General features: G+C 39.6%; 1 protein-coding gene across 1 annotated transcript; it reads left to right on the top strand.

Annotated features, from left to right (window-relative positions):
* Nucleotides 1-3902: 3902 nt before the first annotated feature.
* LOC106581838 (chondroitin sulfate synthase 2-like) lies at nucleotides 3903-20331 on the top strand. Its single transcript, XM_014164244.3, has 4 exons — nucleotides 3903-4605; nucleotides 6167-6731; nucleotides 12086-12268; nucleotides 13036-20331. Exons 1-4 carry the CDS (start codon nucleotides 4316-4318, stop codon nucleotides 14296-14298), a joined length of 2301 nt encoding a protein of 766 aa, XP_014019719.3. The 5' UTR covers nucleotides 3903-4315; the 3' UTR covers nucleotides 14299-20331.
* The last annotated feature ends 838 nt before the right edge of the window (nucleotides 20332-21169 follow it).

Below are 21169 nucleotides of genomic sequence, written 5' to 3'. Positions count from 1 at the left end.
ACTTCATGTAATTATCAATAAAAGCCTTTGACACTTATGAAATGCTTGTAATTATACTTCATTATTCCATAGTAACATCTGACAAAAATATCTAAAGACACTGAAGCAGCAAACTTTGTGGAAATTAATATTGGTGTCATTCTCAAAACTTTTGGCCACGACTGTACATGTACAAATTACCTAACTAACCTGTACCCCCGCACATTGACTTGATACCGGTACCCCCTGTATATAGCCTCGTTATTGTTATTTTATTGTGTTACTTTTTATTATTTTTTACTTTAGTTTATTTGGTAAATATTTTCTTAACTCTTTCTTGAACTGCACTGTTGGTTAAGGGCTTGTAAGTAAGCGTTTCACAGTAAGGTCTATAAGTTGTATATGACGCATATGACAAATAAAGTTTGATTTGATTTGAAAATAGAACCCAGACTTGGGACCACACAGCCTCCACTGAATAGCAGGCTAGTGATTGCTTTGCAATGCTTGCAGTTAACCACTGATTCCTTGCAAACCACTCATTGTTGAATTTGCGATTTCCAATTTATTGTGAAATGTTTATGTCCAATGGCCAATGAGCACCGATACGTTTTATCTATAATTTCTCTTAATTATTTATCTTCATATGAAAAGGATTAAAAAGGATTTGCCAGTAGACTGTCAACTTTATTCATGATGATGACTGCTAGCTAAGATTTTGAAAGTATCAGTCCAATCAAAGCTACTCTAAATATAATGTGATTTGACATCATTTTATCTGTGGCCAATGAACTTGAGCCTTCTTGGTTGGGCACTTCTAATATAACTCTATGGCAGGACCCAAGGGGCTTGAGTTTTCTAGCCTTAGATTTGGCAGTGGCGTAGTGTCCCCATGAGTGACAGAACCCTGAGCCAATCACGGCGCAACTAGAGAACATTACCAACCCCTGCACTCTGTATTATCCGCTGGCTGCCCCACCACCACAGAAAGCACTGAGCTAGGCTGAAACCCCTGCATTTTGGAACAAAAAAGAGACCATGTTTGTATGCGGCTATTTTGCTTGCAAACTGATATGTGACACATTAATGCAAAAATAACATGCAAAACATGCACCACCCCCTAAAAAAAATAATTTTATTATTTGCAAGAAATGTTGGGTCTCTGCCACTGCCTCTATTTAGCCTCTTGGGGCCAGTTTCTCAGACACAGATTAAGATACAGAAATATATAATCAATATTTAATTTTTTTGTCAGTATTTGTAGGCCTTCAGAAAGTATTCAAACCCCTTGACTTGCTCCACATTTTGTTGCGTTACGGCCTGAATTAAAAATGTATTAAACATATTTTTTTTCTCGCCCAACTGTGAACAATAACCCATAATGACAAAGTGAAAACATGTTTTAAAATATTTAGCAAATTTATTGAAAATGAAATACAGAAATATATTGACATAAGTATTCACACCCCTGAGTCAATACTTTGTAGAAGCACCTTTGGCGGTGATTACAGCGTTAAATGATCTTGGATATGTCTGTATCGGACCACCAGATCTAGGCAGAGTCTGGGTAGTTCCATATTTTTTCAATTTCCCAATGATGGAGACCACTATGTTCTTGGAAACTTTCAACAATCAAGAAATTGTTTTATACCCTTCCCCAGATATACAGTGCATTTGGAAAGTATTCAGACCCCTTGACTTTTTCCACATTTTGTTACGTTACAATCTTATTCTAAAATGAAATAAATCTTTTTTTTCCCCTCATCAATCTACACACAATACCCCATAATGACAATGAAAGAACAGGTTTTTAGATTTTTTGGCAAATGTATATAAAAAAAACTGAAATATCACATTAAATAAGTATTCAGACCCTTTATTCAGTACTTTGTTGAAGCACCTTTGGCAGCGATTACAGCCTCGAGTCTTCTTGAGTATGATGCTACAACTTGGCACACCTGTATTTGGAGTTTCTCTCGTTCATCTCTGCAGATCCTCTCAAGCTCTGTCAGGTTGGATGGGGAGCGTTGCTGCACAGCTATTTTCAGGTCTCTCTAGAGATGTTAGATCAAGTCCAGGCTCTGTCTGGGCCACTCAAGGATATTCAGAGACTTGTCCCGAAGCCATTTCTGTGTTGTCTGTGTGCTTAGGGTCGTTGTCCTGTTGGAAGGTGAACCTTCGCCCCAGTCTGAGGACCTGAGCGCTCTGGAGCAGGTTTTCATCAAGGATCTCTCTCTACTTTGCTTTCCCTCGATCCTGACTAATAGTTCAATCAAGTAGTTTCATCAGACCAGATAATCTTCTTTCTCATGGTCTGAGAGTCCTTTAGGTGTCTTTTGGCAAAGTGGGCTGTCATGTGCCTTTTACTGAGGAGTTGCTTCCGTCTGACCACTCTACCATAAAGGCATGATTGGTGGAGTGCTGCAGAGATGGTTGTCCTTCTGGAAGGTTCTCCCATCTCCACAGAGGAACTATGGAGCTCTGTCAGAGTGACCATCGGGTTCTTGGTCACCTCCCTGACCAAGGCCCTTCTCCCCTAATTGTTCCGTTTGGCCAGGCGGCCAGCTCTGAGAAGAATCTTGGTGGTTCCAAACCTTTTAATTTAAGAACGATGGAGGCCACTGTGTTCTTGGGGACCTTCAATGCTGCAGACATTTTTTGGTACCCTTCCCCAGATCTGTGCCCCGACACAATCCTGTCTCAGAGCTGTACAGACAATTCCTTCAACCTCATGGCTTGTTTTTTGCCGTGACATGAACTGTCAAGTGTGCACATGTACATGTCCAAACAATTGAATTTGCCACAGGTGGACGGACTCCAATCATGTTGTAGTGACATCTCAAGCAGTGGAGGCTGGTGGGAGGAGCTATGGGAGTACAGGCTCATTGTAATGGCTGGAATGGAATAGATAATAACGGAGTCAAACATGGGGTTTCCATATGTTTGATGTGTTTGATACGTTCCATTTATTCCATTCCAGCCATTACAATGAGCCCGTCCTCCTATAGCTCCTTCCACCAGCCTCTCAAAGACGATCCAAAATAAATAAGATGCACCTGAGCTCAATTTGGAGTGTCATAGCAAACTGCGAATACTTATCTAAATGAGATCTTTCTGTATTTATTTTTCAATAAGTCTGAAAAAATCTTTAAAAACATATATTACATTACATTACATTTAAGTCATTTAGCAGACGCTCTTATCCAGAGCGACTTACAAAATGGTGCATTCACCTTATGATATCCAGTGGAACAACCACTTTACAATAGTGCATCTAAATATTTTAAGGGGGGGGGGGGGGGGGGGGGGGGTTAGAAGGATTACTTTATCCTATCCTAGGTATTCCTTAAAGAGGTGGGGTTTCAGGTGTCTCCGGAAGGTGGTGATTGACTCCGCTGTCCTGGCGTCGTGAGGGAGCTTGTTCCACCATTGGGGTGCCAGAGCAGCGAACAGTTTTGACTGGGCTGAGCGGGAACTGTGCTTCCTCAGAGGTAGGGGGGCCAGCAGGCCAGTGGTGGATGAACGCAGTGCCCTTGTTTGGGTGTAGGGCATGTTTTCACTTTGTCATTGTGAGGTATTGTGTGTAGACAGGTGTAAAAATATATATATATATTTTGAATTGAGGCTGTAACACAACAAAATGTGGAATAAGTCAAGGAGTATGAATACTTTCTGAAGGCACTGTATATTTATTTCTGTGACACCTGAGGCCCTACTTAAAACCAGGCCAAGGTTTCCAGGTCAAGTCAAAAACAACTTTTCTTCTTTTATGAACAGTCTTGGAGCGAAATATTTGATTTATTTCACACATTAACCATGTATCATGACTTTATAGTAAAAATATATGTTTGGTCTTAACCCGCAAATCTGGACTTGTGGTTGATTGAATCTGACTCTAGGTTGCCCTCTAGTGTGACAACACGCCTCTAATAGGCTTTTCAGCTGAAGAGAGGATTTTCTTTTCTATAGCTCTTTATTTAAACCAACATTTATGTAGGCCGCAGTATTGTCATCTATTTAGCCATGGGCGAGGTTGATGGGTTTTATTTAACAAATTATGTGATTCAGTAGCATATTGAAAGGGTCCTGGAAACGCCTGCGCTTATGCATTTCTGACGGTTGTGTTTCATATGGGTGGAGCTAGAGACCATTGACACGTAAGAATCCTGCTTTAATTTTAAGGAAGAGGCTACATAGACCTACATCTTTTTAGTAGCGAAGGATGGTATTTTTAAATATAGTCAGCTACTAATATTTTGTATTTGGTTTGATGTACATAATTATCCAAAGCGACTAAATTAGGCTGTAGAAAGGGCCTACATAGTCAACGTTGAGAATGAGATTCTCAATGTTTATTTCTCTGCTGAGGCCGATCGGGCCGGTTATTATCGGTATTTCTTTGGGATTTACCTTAAGTTTACTTAGTGTGAATTGGGTGGAGGAGTCTTGTTCCCTCAACGGGAAAGCGAGTGAAGAAATAAGTTTGTCCCAAGATGGGAATTCAAAAGGAGCAAGGAGACCCAATTCGATATCGACGGTCAAAGATGAGGACGCCGAGGAAGATTTTGAGCCAAGAATAGTGCCATATAAACCAGTCCAACAAAGCAAACCAAATAAACTTTTTCGGTAAGGATTTAAAAAATCATGGTTGAAACCGGAATATGTGAAATGTATTATTATAAACATGCTACAACAGTGTAGCCTAGATCTTGTTTTTCCAGTTGACTGTGATGTCTGTGCCATTATTGCCCCCGATATCTTCAGAATGGATATTAGGCTATGTTGCCTGTTTTTCCCAGGAAACTCGTTACAATGTTGCCAATTGTCCTTCAGCAGTATGTGAGCCTGGGTTAATTAGGCATGGTTGTTTCCCCATCTTTCTTTATCATTTTTTCAATTGGTTTGCAGTGTCTTTAACTCCTACACCTATCAGATGTCAAGCACACTTAAACAACATCAGATAGCAATTTATGAACAATATGCTTTTTTTTATGTAGGCAATTAGCACAATGACGTGTAACATTACATTGGAAATCAGTCAGTATTGGAGTAGGCTGTTATTGTGCCCACAAAAACAAAAATATCTTTGAAAGGCCAACATTCCTGAAAGGTTTGCACGAATTTTACATCCTTCACCTTATCTGTGGCATTCAGTCTCCAGCTACCAGAGTACATACAGTATTTTTGGCCATAACAAATTATTAAGTTTATTTGATCTGGTCAACCTACTGTATGTGGAAGAATATTCTGAGAATGGCTTGCGTTGAACATTGTACCATGTGCTTGACTAACCCTGTGTAGCAAGCACAGCCAAATTGTTGTGGTGTATTACCCTCGACCTATAATTTATTTTCAGCAGTATTTGTGCAAATAATGATGGCTTAGGAGTAACTATAACTATACAATGTTATTGTAGTGGATTCTATCTTTGGCTACAGCTTGAATAGACCCATATCTACTAGCTCAGCCTGTAACATGAAGAACTGCCTAAATGTTATTAGACAAAATATGCAAGGATGTTTTCTCATCATGACCTTCACAACAGTGTCTGTGTAACATTATTTGGTTTGATCTGAATAAAAAATAAAAAAAACATAAAAACAGGTATTTTTTGTTTTCATTCATTTCATGGGGTTTCTAGGAAATTTTGCCCCTACTCCTCATGGACAGCTAGCCAGTAAAAGAGATGTACTGGGTAGATGTGTTTGTGTATTTCCCTTATCACACAGACGGGTTGCTCCGTTGCATGAGATAGAGCTTTGAGCTGCTGGGCTGGGCCCCCACTCTGGTACGCACTCTTAAATCTTGGACTCTGTCCAATGACCAGGTATCAAAGACAGACAATCCTTAATCATATCCCAGAAGAACACTGGAAATTGACTTCAATTAACCATAGCAAAAACAATTACTGATGGGCTTATCTACTGTGTGAATGATTGCAAGTGTTGAGTGTAAGAACATGCATGAAAGGGTTGCTTTCGCATGATGAACGAAGACTTTAAAAGTTCAATCTTACATAATTGAAATGCTGAGCTGCAATTGAAGTACTAGTATCTTTGCAGTACTATGTATAAGTATATGGACAATAACTCTGTATATTATGTTTTTGTATACTTGTTTCTCTAGCTTTAACTTTTCACATTGAACATAGCACAAATCACTTCATGAGAATGTATATGTTTTCCAGGGCTAAGTACATCAGTACAGAGCTGGGGATCCGGGAGCGCCTCTTCGTAGGGATCCTGACGTCCAAAAGCACCATCAACACATTGGGAGTGGCCGTGAACCGCACCATCAGCCACCACCTGGACACTGTGGTCTTCTTCACCGGCATGCGCAACCGCAAAGTGCCCCACGGCATGTTCTTGGTCACCCACGGGGACGAGAGGCTCATATGGAACATGTTCCAGACCATCAAGTACATCTTGGAGCACAATATCCATGAGTATGACTGGTTCTATCTGGCCCAGGACGACACCTACACAGAGGCAGACCGGATCAAACAGCTGGTGGCTCACCTGAGCATGGACCGGGAGCTATACATGGGCAGCCCTGAGGAGTTTATAGGTGGGGAGATGGAGGGGAGGTACTGCTACGGTGGGTTCGGATACATTCTGTCCCGTGCCCTGTTACTCCGGCTCAAACCCTTCCTGGAGAACTGTAGGAATGACATCCTGAGTGCCAGGCCTGATGAGTGGCTGGGCAGATGCATCATTGATTATGCCAACACCAACTGTGTGGATGAGCATGAGGTAGGCTTTGTATTATGGTCTTGCACAATTAAGTTCCATGGCGAGAGTTCTGTTCTATGGGTTTATGATTCCTTTGTCCAAGAGATTAGGCCTAGTCCTAGACTAAGATGCATTCTTAATAGAGATTCTCTATTCAAAGTGTTTTTTAGTCCATGACTAGGCTTAATCTGTGTCCGAGAAAGCAGCCCCAAGTGTTTGTCAGGAAGTGAATGTTTCTTGTGTCAACATACCAGACCTGGGTTGAATACATATGTTAAATACTTGAGCGGCACTTGATTTAGTTCGTCCAGTACAATAGAACAAACGGAATAATCACAACAGTGGACATTTAAGTATTTTGCATATGCATTTGGCTCAGATGTGCTCTGAATTGAAACCCGAAGTCAATTGTCTTTCACTGGCATCTCCCCCAAAAAAGATGAAAGAGAGCCTGACTTTATGAGGCCTCATAAACTTTACACTGCCTCCGAACATGTAACTCAATCCGTTAGTGTAATAGGCTGGTTCCTGCTCAGTGAAAGCTTGAGACACACACACACACACACACACACACACACACACACACACACACACACACACACACACACACACAATATAGTAAACATTGAAGACGGTATACTACAACATCAACATAAGATCCATCTTTCAAGATCCACCAGCCTCATGTTCAAACACTTTATTTCCAAACCACATTTGTCTTGAAATAAATAAATACAAATTATAATAGTGATATCTATAGAATAAGGCATGTTGCACCATAGTAGTGCTATAACATAATTATAACATCCATCGGTGTTTTAACACTGCATTTTCTATAGAGACAGAGAGTTGTCTGGCTGGCTGTCTTTCTCTTCACACTGTGGCCCCTGGTGGTACTTGTCCTCTCTGCTGTGAAAGGGAGCTTTGCTTCTCCTGTTCTGCACTGACAGTCAGTGCCCCAGTGGAGCCCTGTCACAGTCACACCGCTTGTCCAAGTGACAGTTTAAAGACTGCGTACCTTTAAACGAACTACACTGATTTCATTTATTTGTATATGTTACCCCTTTTGGCTCATAGTGTGGCCCTTTCACATTACACCTGCATTTGTTCCAACAATACACCATTCTATAACAATACTATTTTATTACCTTTTTACATAATGAGTAGTTAATTCAAGACAGTTTGAGTGTGCCTAAAACTTTTTCTGTGGTATGTTAACTTCTATACCATTTTCTCTCCTGTGGGTCTGGCATTTGAGCAGGAAAACATGTTGTTTGAGAGTCTGTAAGGAACAGAAACAGAGGGCCTGTTTCACTGCTGCATGGTTGGTCATCATGCCTCAGGGCCAGCACAACTCCAGCAGGGACCGACCTATCTATGAAGGGAGAAGTAGGGGAAAGGTCAGAAGAAAAAACACGGGAGAGTGTTATTTGGAAGTGTGACTCACATTCCGAAGAACTGCGTTTGTAACACTCGTAGAGCACATAAAAAAAAAGGTTACTCAGTTATGTGTAGCAGTGCCATATTCTTTAGATCTTTGCAATTCTTGAGATGTTTAGTTAACACATTTTCCGCTCCGATGGTCGGTGACCTCTGCTCATGTGACTTAATTCTCTGTTCTTTTAATAGCTTGATCAGATCGGATTCACTTTTTCTTCCGACCCCTTCCTAATTGGTTAACTTCTTAAGGTGCGTACTGTGTTTATCCTAAATAGTCGTCGCTTTAGATTAAGTGGAGTCTTATTACTTATTATGGTCATTTAGGGGTTATTCGTACACTGATTCCTCTTAAGTTGTTGACTCCATACATTCTAGCAGTGTTTTTCCTATGAAGCCATTTCAAATATTATTTTTTTTAATAAGGGCATGTCCTGGTTAAAGGACCCATGAGAACCAACATGTAAAGTTCATAGACGTCCATGTCAAATCTGGTGTCGGCTAAGTCTATACATATATTTTTTAATTAAGGCATATTCTTTTTTTCAACCATTTTCTATCCTAAATATTAGGAACAGGCAAGGATTTTGATTTCTGGTCAAACAGATGGAAAAGGGATCTTTGAAAAAATCTACCAGATATATTCTTAAATGATTAGAAATACAGCGGGGTCCAAAATTATTGACACCCTTGATAAAGGTTAGCAAAAATGACTGTATAAAATAAATAATTCAAATACTGAGCTGTATTGTATGCTAAACAAATTGGGAAATTATATTATTTTATACTAATACAATTGCTCAGAGAAAGGTTTTGTTTAAAAACATATACTTTTTTTATCAAAAAGGTAGGGGTCAAGATTCACACCCTTGTTTTCAATACCTCACCTTGCGAAGATAACGACACAGCCTTTTTCTAAAATCCTTCCAGATACTTGATATCCTTCATCTGTGCACTCTACAATTATGTCGTATACTGATTGAGAGGATCAGGTCTGTCTGTCTAGCAGCACAGCCAATGTGCCCGTATAGTGTGAGCACTGGGAGTCTAGGCTACATTATTTTAGCTCCCCACTCATGCTGCATAGAAGTTAACACACTTGAATAATGCAATATGTAGAAACGCATTTACTATTCGCAAAACAATGTCCATGCAGGCTAGAACACTTTACAATGAAAGAAGATACCAGTAGCTTCCAGCTTTTTTAGGCTAACTTTCCTTGCTAGCTTACAGCAGAAGTGAACATCAATTCACTACCCTAGTACTTTGTTTATGATAATGCGAGCCATAATCAAAATATGCTGATTTCAAAGCTGATTGACACCAAACACTTTTAATTCAGTTAATCGTTTCTCCCTCACGTCTAAAGATGGCCTACTTTTGTCTGTGTCACATCCGTCCCCTCACCGATCTCAACTGACTGTGGGAATGTTCCTTGTGAATGACGTCATTACTAGGTCTTTCAGAGAGATAGAGAGGGCACTTTTTATAAAGTAATACATTTCTACTTCTATGCAAATGTCGTTAATCAGTACAATAAAATAAGTCCCAAATGGAAGGGAAACAGATTGTTTGTTTGTAATCTATAGCCCCGTGAAATCAGTGCAAACAAGCTCAAAAACTCAATGCATACACACACTCCTATTGAATATGCATTCATCTGTATTGTGAACAGGCCTAGGCTACATCTTGATTCACCCAGTTTATCAATAGAGATTTACCATTCAAATAAATGATTACCGTTATGTTATTATGTAGTTAGATTGGTCAAAATAAAGTCAAATTAATAGTTTTAATGTATAATTGATTCATTAATGCAGACATGGCAATCTCAGATTATTTTACATATTTCAAATGTAATGATATTGAACTCAAAAGATGCCTAACGATTGAACAGAGCAGTAGCTGATTTTATTTGTCTGGAACATGTGCCATTCTGTGACTTTGGCTAATTTGCCTTTTTTTGACGTGGTATTGTTTTGGTATCAAGTATCATGATGGTAAAGAGTAAGTCAAAATTCTGGTATCGTGACAACACTATTTTGTTACGTGAAATGAGAATGCATGAGCAGAAAAGAACCCCACACCTACTGTAAAATATGGTGGTGGATCTTTGCTGTTATGGGGGTATTTTGCTTCCACTGGTCCTGGGGCCCTTGCTAAGGTTAAAACATTAAAAAAAAAACTGGCCTCCCGAGTGGCGCAGCGGTCTAAGGTACTGCATCGCAGTGTTGGAGTCCCATAGGGCGGTGCACAATTGGCCCAGCGTCGTCTGGGATAGGGGAGGGTTTGGCTGGGGGGGGGCTTTACTTGTCTCATCAAACTCTAGCGACTCCTTGTGGGGGGGGGCCGGGCGCCAGCAGGCTGACTTCAGTCGTCAGTTGAATAGTGTGTACTCCGACACATTGGTGCAGCTGGCTTCCGGGTTAAGCGAGTGGTTGTTAAGAACCTTGGTGGGTCTTCTTTCATAGGATGTATGACTCGACCTTTGCCTCTCCTGAGCCCGTTGGGGAGTCGCAGTGATGAGACAAGATCGTAATCACGAAATGTGGGAGATAAAGGGGGTTAAAATTATTAAAATGTTCTTTCCCATTTAGTTTAATTTGATTCAAAACCAAACATAGCGTCCACTCCCCCAATGAAGGCTGTTTTTTTTTTTTTTTTTGTCCTGCCCAATGCATTCGCCAAGTAGCAGCCTATGAAAAAAGGATTTGGCTCGTGAGACTGTTTTGAAATAAATATGAATCCCCAAAGCATTACTAAAAGATCAAGTTTGGGAGCAGCAAAAGAGTGAGCAGACATCACCTTTTGATCATTATTTCAGCCAGCTCCCATTATTATTTTGATTGTGCGGTAAACCCCCTCCATGTACATGTGTCTATATGCCCATCAGAAACAAGAGATGAGATGATGCCGGTGACCCTCGTATTTAGAAACATTTACGTTATTTTCCTGTAACAATTGCTTGTTTTCCATTTCATTTGATTAAACCCTAAACTTTTTTAGAATGATTCACCATCCTTGGCTTTATGGTTGAGAACATCCATGGCTCACATGCAATGCAATTTAGAAACTGTCTGCTATTCCTGGAGAAGTGCAAATGCGATCTGTATGATCCTTCCATGATTTTTCTAAAACATTATATTTAGGAGCAGTAGCCTATAACGGAGTGGACATTCCCCCTTTCTCTTTATATTGGCTCCTGTGAAAAGTTTGGATGTGTGTAAAACCTACCATAGTCTACAATGTCTGGTGTATGTACTATATTTCAACATAGCCTATTTAAAACAAGTTGTTTAGTTTTGATTATAATTTGTTATTTTTTTTCAGCTCTATCAATAGTGACTTTAATCTATATACAGCGTTTGGCATGTCCATGGCTCAGACATGGCAGAAATAATGCAATTTACAGTAGGCCTAGCCCCTATATCGGTGTGAATGCTATGTTAAACAATGTTGAACTCTTGCAATTACATAGAACAATGTGGACTGCAAACATGTTCAAGATATTTAGCAAAGATAGGATAGGCCTACATTTAAAAAAAATTCTGTAGGCTATCTAACAAACTAGGCTATAACGGACTAACATTCAAATTGGAGTTGATGACAATGCAAGACATAAAAGACTGGAAATATATACAACTTGAAGCAACCACATATTTAGCCCTGGAGCATGTTCTGATTGGCCTCAACACACCTACATCTTATTTATTCATCAAAACCCAGCCTTTTCTCGCCACCGCCAGCTACTGCGCCCATTTCCAACTGAAAATAGCTCAAATATTTCTGACACACCCCTAGACCTTTAGTGCTACCGCCAGCACTAAGATTTACATTGCATTAGGTTTGTTGAAATACAGCCCTAAAATGTATAACTCAGTCTTTTTGTTTTCACCCAATTCCCACTTTGCTAAATGTATGTCGATCTTTGTTTTCAGGGGCTGCAGTACTACCATTACGAGATGGGCAAGAACTCAGATCCGAGTAAGGAGTACAATATGCAGTTTAAAAATGCCTTGACTGTCCACCCGGTGTCTGACCCTGAGCAGATGTACAGACTACACAAGCACTTCACTGAGATCGAACTGCAGAGGACATACGATGAGATTGAGAAGCTGCAGGTAAAACCAGTCTAAACCTGAACACCACAAAACATCTTCTGTTCAGTGAACACTGACTGTAGTCTGTCTCCCTGTCCGTTTTAGTTGAACATCAAGCGCTGAAGGCTTATTTATTTCAGTACAATGTTTGTTTTGTGAATGACTCAGCGGTCTTGGTTGAACATAAGCAGCTTTTAATTGTAGCCATACAATATCACTGAGTACGGTTACATGCACACAATTATTGTGATAATAGAATATTGTGAATAGTCAGATTAATATAATAGTTTGATTTTAATCATTTACATGCTTTGCAAGAATAACTATTTCTCTAATAATCCTGTTTACAAGGGCACATCTGAAATCATTTGATAAAATGCAGAAAATCACCAATCAAAATCAAGCGACCATGTTCATTTTGTGAAGCCTATTTGATTCCGAGTTTGGATATATATCGTTTGTATGTGAAAACTATTTCTAAGATGCATACTTTCAGTTTTTCCGAACTCACTTCACTCGCGTGAAAGAAGGAAGCTTGCATTGTTTATGCACATGCACAGATCAAATACACAGCTGTAACCCAGGTGTTTTAATCGGTGTATGCTTACTTCGATTATGACCTTACGCCGATTAGGATAAGCAGAGTAAGGTGTTTACATGACTAATGCCATACTCGGCCTATTGCCATAATCAGTTTAATATCAGGTTATTAGTGTGCATGTAAACATACTCACTGTCAGCTTTTGACTTTACAGAGGTATTTTATTTCTTTACATCTGTATCCACAGGCAGAGATAAAGAATGTGAGTGAAGTGGCTTATGATGGCAACCGGAGCGCCCAGTGGCCCATTGGGATCAATCCTCCCTTTGAGCCCAAGTCTCGCTTCGAGGTCCTTCGATGGGACTACTTCACAGAGGAACAAGTGTACTCGTGCATCGACGGCTTCCCCAAGTGTGAACTGCGCGGTATTGATCGTTTGGACGTGGACGATGTCATCGAGATAGCTATGGGGGAGCTGAACAAGAAATACAAGCCTGTCCTCCACTTGAAGAAGCAGCAGCTGATCAACGGCTACCGGCGCTTCGACCCCACTCGGGGCATGGAGTACACCCTGGACCTGCAGCTGGAGGTAGTCAACCAGAAAGGCCACAGTCGCTCCATCACCAAGAGGGTCCACCTGGTGCGTCCCCTGAGTCGCATCGAGATCATCCCCATGCCTTATGTCACAGAGGCCACCAGAGTTCACATTATCTTACCGCTGAACGTTCAGGATCGAGATTACGTCAACCATTTTCTTGAAGTGTTTGCCGCAAATTCGTTTGAGACCAGTGAAAACGCCATCTTGACTTTCCTGTTCATCTACGACCCATTCGAGGCAAGGCAGGTCAACCAGAATGACATCTTCGCCAGTGTTAAAACCCAGATCAATGCCTATGAGCGCAAGTATCCAACAGTGAAGATCCCGTGGATAAGTGTCAAGACCGAAACCCCCTCTCAAATCAAATTCATGGACATCATCTCGAAGAAGCACCCAGTAGACACTCTGTTCTTCATCACTAACGTCAACACCAACGTCAACTCAGAGTTCCTCAACCGTTGCCGCATGAACTCCATCAACAACTGGCAGGTGTTCTTCCCAATCCACTTCCAGGACTACAACCCAGACATTGCCTTCCACAACCAGGAGCCCCCACCCGCAGTAGACCTGGTCAAGGATGCCGGACACTTTGACCGCAGTTCGTTCGAGGAGGCGTGCTTCTACAACACTGACTACATGGCGACGCGCACACGCATGGCCTCCGACGTGCAGGAGAACGAGGAGATCCTGGAGACCTTGGATATCTACGATATGTTTGTCAGGTACTCAACCCTGCATGTGTTCAGGGCTGTGGAGCCAGCCTTGCACCAGAAGTACCGCTACCAGGCCTGTAACCCTCGGCTAAGTGAGGACATCTACCACAGGTGTGTCCAAAGCAACCTGGATGGCCTGGGAGCCCGTTCCCAGCTCGCCATGCTGTTATTTGAACAAGAGCAAGGAAATAGCACTTGATCACACCCCCCTTAGAAACTTCACCTAGAATGTGTGTGTGATTGGGTGTATGTGATCGTGTGTATGCATGTTTGTATGTTTGCGTGCGTGTGATTGTGTGTCTGTTTTAAAACTAATGCAGTACATTCCTAAAATATTTTTTTTTTTTACTGAATACAAAAAACTATGCTGGAACCAAATGGGTTTGTTTTGAACATTGAAAGTATTTTAAACCTTTGATTTGGTGATCATGCAGGGATGCCTATATCAATATTTTTTTATATATTAGAACAGTTCTACATACATTTGATGTTGCTCTCTAGGGTATGGCTTTAAACCTGCATAGCTTTAGATACTTGGTCCTTTGCAGTTTAGTAATCACTACTAAAGCACATCTCAATATGTGTGCCTTTTAATGTCTGTCGGTCCTCTTGTATTTTCATGTCCATTGTCATATCAAGCAAAATAAGTAGATTTACATGTATACATTTATCAATATTTGAGGCCTCATATTTCCACACTACACATTTCATATTTTAATGTGTAAGCTGGCATCTGAAATATAGATTCACTCTACTCAAAGATGTTAAACGGAAGAAAGCTTTATGGCACTGACGTAATCAGATGCAGCATGAGATTACTGTTAAACTAAGAGGATTGGACAGTATGTGTCGGTACTGTAGGTCCCCATAGGTGAGGTAGAAAACTGGCCTGTAGGGTCTGTTTAGGAGGTTGCGGCATTACACATTCTTAAAAAAAAAGAAAGCATACGATTGTCTGTTATTTAGAATAGGAAATCATGTCTTTATCTGTTATATTTCTATCTGCAACACTGAACATTTCACCCCTCTGAATACACAGTTAGATACTGTTTATTTCTCTGACCATATTGCTGGAGAGTCCTTGAAAATAACTGAGAAGCCAACTTTGTGACTGGACTAGTTCACATAAGTTGCTGGTTTCAGCATGTTACACACTAAAATGTAATCTCAATATATTAAAGTAGCAAATTGAAATCAGTTGAATTTAAGAAAGTAGTTATTGAGGGCAATCAGGATTGTGGTATGTAATGTATACGTTGGTAGTCAACGTTGTAACATGAATGTTATTACATTTCTATTGCATCAGAATATACCTGAAGATATACAGTTGAAGTCGGAAGTTTACATACACCTTAGCCAAATACATTTAAACTCAGTTTTTCACAATTCCTGACATTTAATCCTAGTAAAAAATTCCCAGTCTTAGGTCAGTTAGGGTTACCACTTTATTTTAATAATGTGAAATGTCAGAATAATAGTAGAGAATTATTTATTTCAGCTTTTATTTCTTTCATCACATTCCCAGTGGGTCAGAAGTTTACATACATTCAATTAGTATTTGGTAGCATTGCCTATAAATTGTTTAACTTGGGTCAAACGTTTCAGGTAGCCTTCCACAAGCTTCCCACAATAAGTTGGGTGAATTTTGGCCCATTCCTCCTTACAGAGCTGGTGTAACTGAGTCAGGTTTGTAGGCCTCCTTGCTCGCACACACTTTTTCAGCTCTGCCCGGAATTTTTTTATAGGGTTGAGGTCAAGGCTTTGTGATGGCCACTCCAATACCTTGACTTTGTTGTCCTTAAGCTATTTTGCCACAACTTTGTAAGTATGCTTGGGGTCATTGTCCATTTGGAAGACCCATTTGCGACCAAGCTTTAACTTCCTGACTGATGTCTTGAGATGTTGCTTCAATATATCCACATAATTTTCTTTGCTCATGATGCACTCTATTTTGTGAAGTGCACCAGACCCTCCTGCAGCAAAGCACCCCCACAACATGCTTCACGGTTGGGATGGTGTTCTTTGGCTTGCAAGCCTCCCCATTTTTTCTCCAAACATAACGATCGTCATTATGGCCAAACAGTTCTATTTTTGTTTAATCAGACCAGAGGACATTTCTCCAAAAAGTACAATCTTTGTCCCCATGTGCAGTTGCAAACCGTAGTCTGGTGGTTGTATGGCAGTTTTGGAGCACAACCAGACTTGTGGAGGTCTACAAATATTTGAGGTCTTGGCTGATTTCTTTTGATTTTCCCATGATGTCAAGCAAAGATGCACTGAGTTTGAAGGTAGGCCTTGAAATACATCCACAGGCACACCTCCAATTGACTCAAATTATGTCAATTAGCCTGTCAGAAGCTTCTAAAGCCATGACATCATTTTCTGGGATTTTACAAGCTGTTTAAAGGCACAGTCAACTTAGTGTATGTAAACTTCTGACCCACTGGAATTGTGATACAGTGAATTATAAGTGAAATAATCTGCCTGTAAACAATTGCATGCGCAAATTAGATGTCCTAGCCAACTTGCCAAAACTATAGTTTGTTAAGAAATTTGTGGAGCGGCTGTAAAATGAGTTTTAATGACTCCAACCTAAGTTGTATGTAAACTTCCGACTTCAACTGTACATCGTTTGAAATCCCATTGATATTGACATTTCCCTGCAGCATTTCTGCCAAGTTATAATAATAATCACAATTATTATTATAATTATTGTATATATACATTTACATGGTACCACATTGTAGCCCTCAAAATGTAATAGTTGGCATCAAGCAAATAGCTGTACACTGCAATTTCCACTCAGTATTGTGCAAACAGAGGCCTTTTGAGTGGGTGCAGCAGGTACCAGTAACCTGAGAAGTAAAATATGTGCAATACTGTATAGATTATATATATATATATATATATATATAAACAAATTATAACTGTCCATTCAAGGACAGGGATTTTATTTGTTTGACATGTGTTGCAAATTGAGAATATGTTCTAAAATGATATTTATAAAGCTTATACCAAGCCAATATCCTTTGTAACACTGAATGTGACATGGCCTAGATTAAAGGTAGACAGTGAAATGACGTTGCAACGAGCAGCAGCGCAGATGTTGTGATGAGACGCAAGACTTTGTTCTCACACAGTATCTGCGCATGTGTATGGGTTCGTACGGAACCGAAATTGCTGAGGAGTTTAGCCTCGCCCTTCAACGCTCTTATTTGTTGCGGAAATTGACCCACTATATTGTTGACTTTGTGCACCTATGTCCTTTCGCTGAGTCTACAGTACCTTTTAAGACTTAACTGACATTACTGTTTTGTGTATACAGTAATACACTACATTTTTAAGATTTGTATTGTATTATACTGAAAGAAACACTATGGACACTGAATCTATCATGAAATAAATGCATACTAAAAAGAAAATCTAGATTTCACATGTACAGTGCCTTCAGAAAGTATTCACACCCTTTTACTTTTGTGTAACTGATCTACACACAATACCCCATAATGTCAACGTGGAATTTGGTTTGTAGAACATTTTAGAAAGGAATAAAAAATGAAAAGTCAATAAGTATTCAACCCCTTTGTTATGGCAAGCCTAAATAAGTTCAGGAGTAAAAATGTGCTTAACGAATCACATAAGTTGCATGGACTCATTCTGTGTGCAATAATAGTGTTTAACATATTTTTTTTAATGCTACCTCATCTCTGTACCCCATAATTATATGTAACTTCCCTCAGTCGAGTAGTGAATTTTAAACACAGATTCAACCACAAAGATGTGGGAGGTTTTCCAATGCCTCGCTAATTACACTTTGGATGGTGTATAAATATAGCCAGTCACTCGAAAGATACAGCCGTTCTTCCTAACTCAGTTGCTGGAGAGGAAGGAAACTGCTAAGGGATTTAACCATGAAGCCAATGGTGACTTTAAAATGGCTGTGATAGGAAAAAACTGAGGATGGACCAACAATGTAGTTACTCCAGAATATTAGCCTAATTGAGTGAAAATGAACCCTGTACAGAAAAAAACTATTCCAAAACAGGCATCCGGTTTGTAATAAGGCACTAAAGTAATACTGCAAAAAATGTGGCAAAGCAATTCACTTTTTGTCCTGAATACAAAGTGTTATGTTTGGGGCAATTGCATTAAAACACATTACTGAGTACCACCATCCATATTTTCAAGCATAGTGGTAGCTGCATCATGTTATGGGTATGCTTGTAATTGTTAAGGACTGGGGAGTTTTTCTGGATAAAAAAGAAACAGAATGGAGCTAAGTACAGGCTAAATTCTAGAGGAAAACCTGGTTCAGTCTGCTTTCCACCAGACACAGGACAATAACCTAAAACACAAGGCCAAATTTACACTGGAGTTGCTTACCAAGAAGACAGGGTATGTTCCTTAGTTGCCGAGTTACAGTTTATTTACTTAGACAACCAAAAAAAGTAGATTTAACAATGAAAATTGTTGTCTAGCAATGATTAACAACCAATTTGACAGATCTTGAAGAATTTTGAAAAGAATAATGGAAAGATGTTGCAAAATCCAGGTGTGGAAAGCTCTTAGAGATTTATCCAGAAAGACTCACAGCTGTAATCACTGCCAAAGGCGCTTCTATAAAGTATTGACTCAGGGGTGTAAATACTAATGTAATTGAGATATTGCTGTATTTCATTTCAAATAAATTATTCAATTTTGAATTCAGTCTAACACAAGAAAATGTGGAATAATTTAAGGGGTATGAATACTTTCTGAAAGCACCGTATATGATTTTCTAAGAGGTTTTGTAATTGCATCCAAAATGCTTGATATGCATGTCTATTTTGCTAGAGAACATTTGAGATTATAATACATTATGCAAATTCAGAATGATGAAGCTCAAATAGAGATTTCCATTGTTTCCCTTGTATCTGATATGTGTAAATATAATATGTAAGGGATAATCCACAAAGGGCTATGCGTTCTATGAAAAATAATGAACAACGTGGAAGGTCTGTGACCTACCACGGAGTTGCATTATTTTCCAGAGAATGCATAGAGCCCTGAGTTGATTGTCCCTTTTATACCATGGCTATAATTTAACATATTTGCCACTAGAAATGTGTTAATTTGCCTGTAGAAATGTGTTCAACATCTACTGAAGTAGCTAGAAAGTTTACTAGATAGCTAGTTGCCATGGTCACCAAACAGACTTGCTAGTTTAGCTAACCAAACCAATCAGTCCTAGCTTGCTATTATGAAAATCGAATTCAACAATGCCAATACTGTCTTCAATTTGACTTTTGCTTTCAAAAGCAACTAAAAAAACGTACAAATGAACTATAGCCATTGAATTCTACCGTGCAAACATAGCATGTGTAATTTAAGCAGTAAGTCATGAGGGGGTGTGGTAAATGGCCAATATACCACGGCTTGTGGAGTGCCTGGATACAGCCCTTAGCTGTGGTATATTGGCCATATACCACAAACACCCGAGGTGCCTTATTGCTATTATAAACTGGTTACCAACGTCATTAGAGCATTAAAAATACATGTTTTGTCATAACCGTGATATACCACGGCTGTCAGCCAATCGGCATTTAGGGCTCGAACCACCCAGTTTATAAAGGAAAATAATGCCCACTCTAGAATGCCCTTTGAGTCAATCTGGAAGGAGTATTCAACAATGCCATGGTAGGTCTTCTAATTGTTATGACAATTCTTCAGTTATTAGCTTTGTTTAGGTGAGACGATGGCGTAATCGACATTTCCTGCTTTGCATTTTACACTGTTGACTATTCTCTGTTTACTACCAGTGTAAGTATTGGATTCAGTCATTTGAAGTGTCCAGTGTACTGTAGTATGTTTCTAATGGTAGTGTTAACCTAACTCATTATTAATCTAATCGAGAAACAGTGACCACTTGGAAATTCAATCCATATCCTCCCCAAAAAGCAGCTGACCCAAGTCTGTCCAGACCTATATTAAAAGGTCCGGTGTTCAGCACAAACTGTAAATTATGTTTTTACCCCGTCTATAGGATATCCGTTACAAAACAAACAACCGCAGAACATTTCCTACCTACAAATGGAAAATGAAATAATCATTGGTAAATCTTCTGTTACAAACATTTTGCATGTCATATTACTGAGTACATCGTTATTGTGTAGATACAAGACTCAATGGTATACTGAAATCCTCAATGAACTGTGAATTAATGTAATGATGAAATAAACAACTTAAGTCTGAACATTTTGTCTTAGTTCCTTTTTTTAAATGTGTGGTTTGGTAATGAACTAGCATGTACAGTATAAATGGTGAGCGGAGCATTACATTTGGGAGGCAGTGGAGTCAGCAAAGCTAATGTTGTCCATTAGGTGTCAGCAAAAGAGCACAATCATTCAGCCATGGCCAAATGTCAGATGTTTATCAAACATGTGAAAGACCAAGTTACTTATGGTATGTTTTAAACTGCACAAGTTTCAAAGCCAATACACCATATATTATATTTGGTATATTCTGTATATATTAGCATATTCTGTATATCTTATCCTTCCTATTTATACTGAACAAAATTATAAATGCAACATGTAAAGTGTTAGTCCCATGTTTCATGAGCTGAAGATCCCTGAAAGATCCCTGAAATTTTCCATACGCACAAAAAGGTTATTTCTCTCAAATGTTGTGCACAAATTTGTTTACATCCATGTTAGTGTGCATTTCTCCTTTGCCAAGATAATCCATCCACTTGACAGATGTGGCATATCAAGAAGATGATTAAACAGCATGATCATTGCACAGGTGCACCTTGCGCTGGGGACAATGAAAGGCCACTAAAATGTGCAGTTTTGTCCCAACACAATGCCACATATGTCTCAAGTTTTGAGGGAGTGTGCAATTGGCATGCTGACTGCAGGAATATCCACCAGAGCTATTGTCAGATAATTTAATGTTCATTTCTCTACCATAAGCCGCCTCCAACGTAATTTTAGAGAATTCTGCAGCAAATCCAACTCACCACACACCACATGTAACCACACCAGCCCAGGACCTCCACATCTGGCTTCTTCACCTGCAGGGTCGTCTGA

Source organism: Salmo salar, chromosome 21 (assembly GCF_965601325.2).
Source record: "Salmo salar chromosome 21, fSalSal1, whole genome shotgun sequence".
NCBI classification, from domain to species: Eukaryota; Metazoa; Chordata; class Actinopteri; order Salmoniformes; family Salmonidae; genus Salmo; species Salmo salar.
This window is presented reverse-complemented; position numbering and strand designations above follow the sequence as displayed.

Coding starts and splice junctions, on each gene's coding strand:
- LOC106581838 (XM_014164244.3), top strand. CDS start 4,316: ATGAGATTCTCAATGTTTATTTCTCTGCTGAGGCCGATCGGGCCGGTT. Junction 6,732..12,085: donor ACTGTGTGGATGAGCATGAG/GTAGGCTTTGTA, acceptor CTTTGTTTTCAG/GGGCTGCAGTACTACCATTA. Junction 12,269..13,035: donor ATGAGATTGAGAAGCTGCAG/GTAAAACCAGTC, acceptor CTGTATCCACAG/GCAGAGATAAAGAATGTGAG.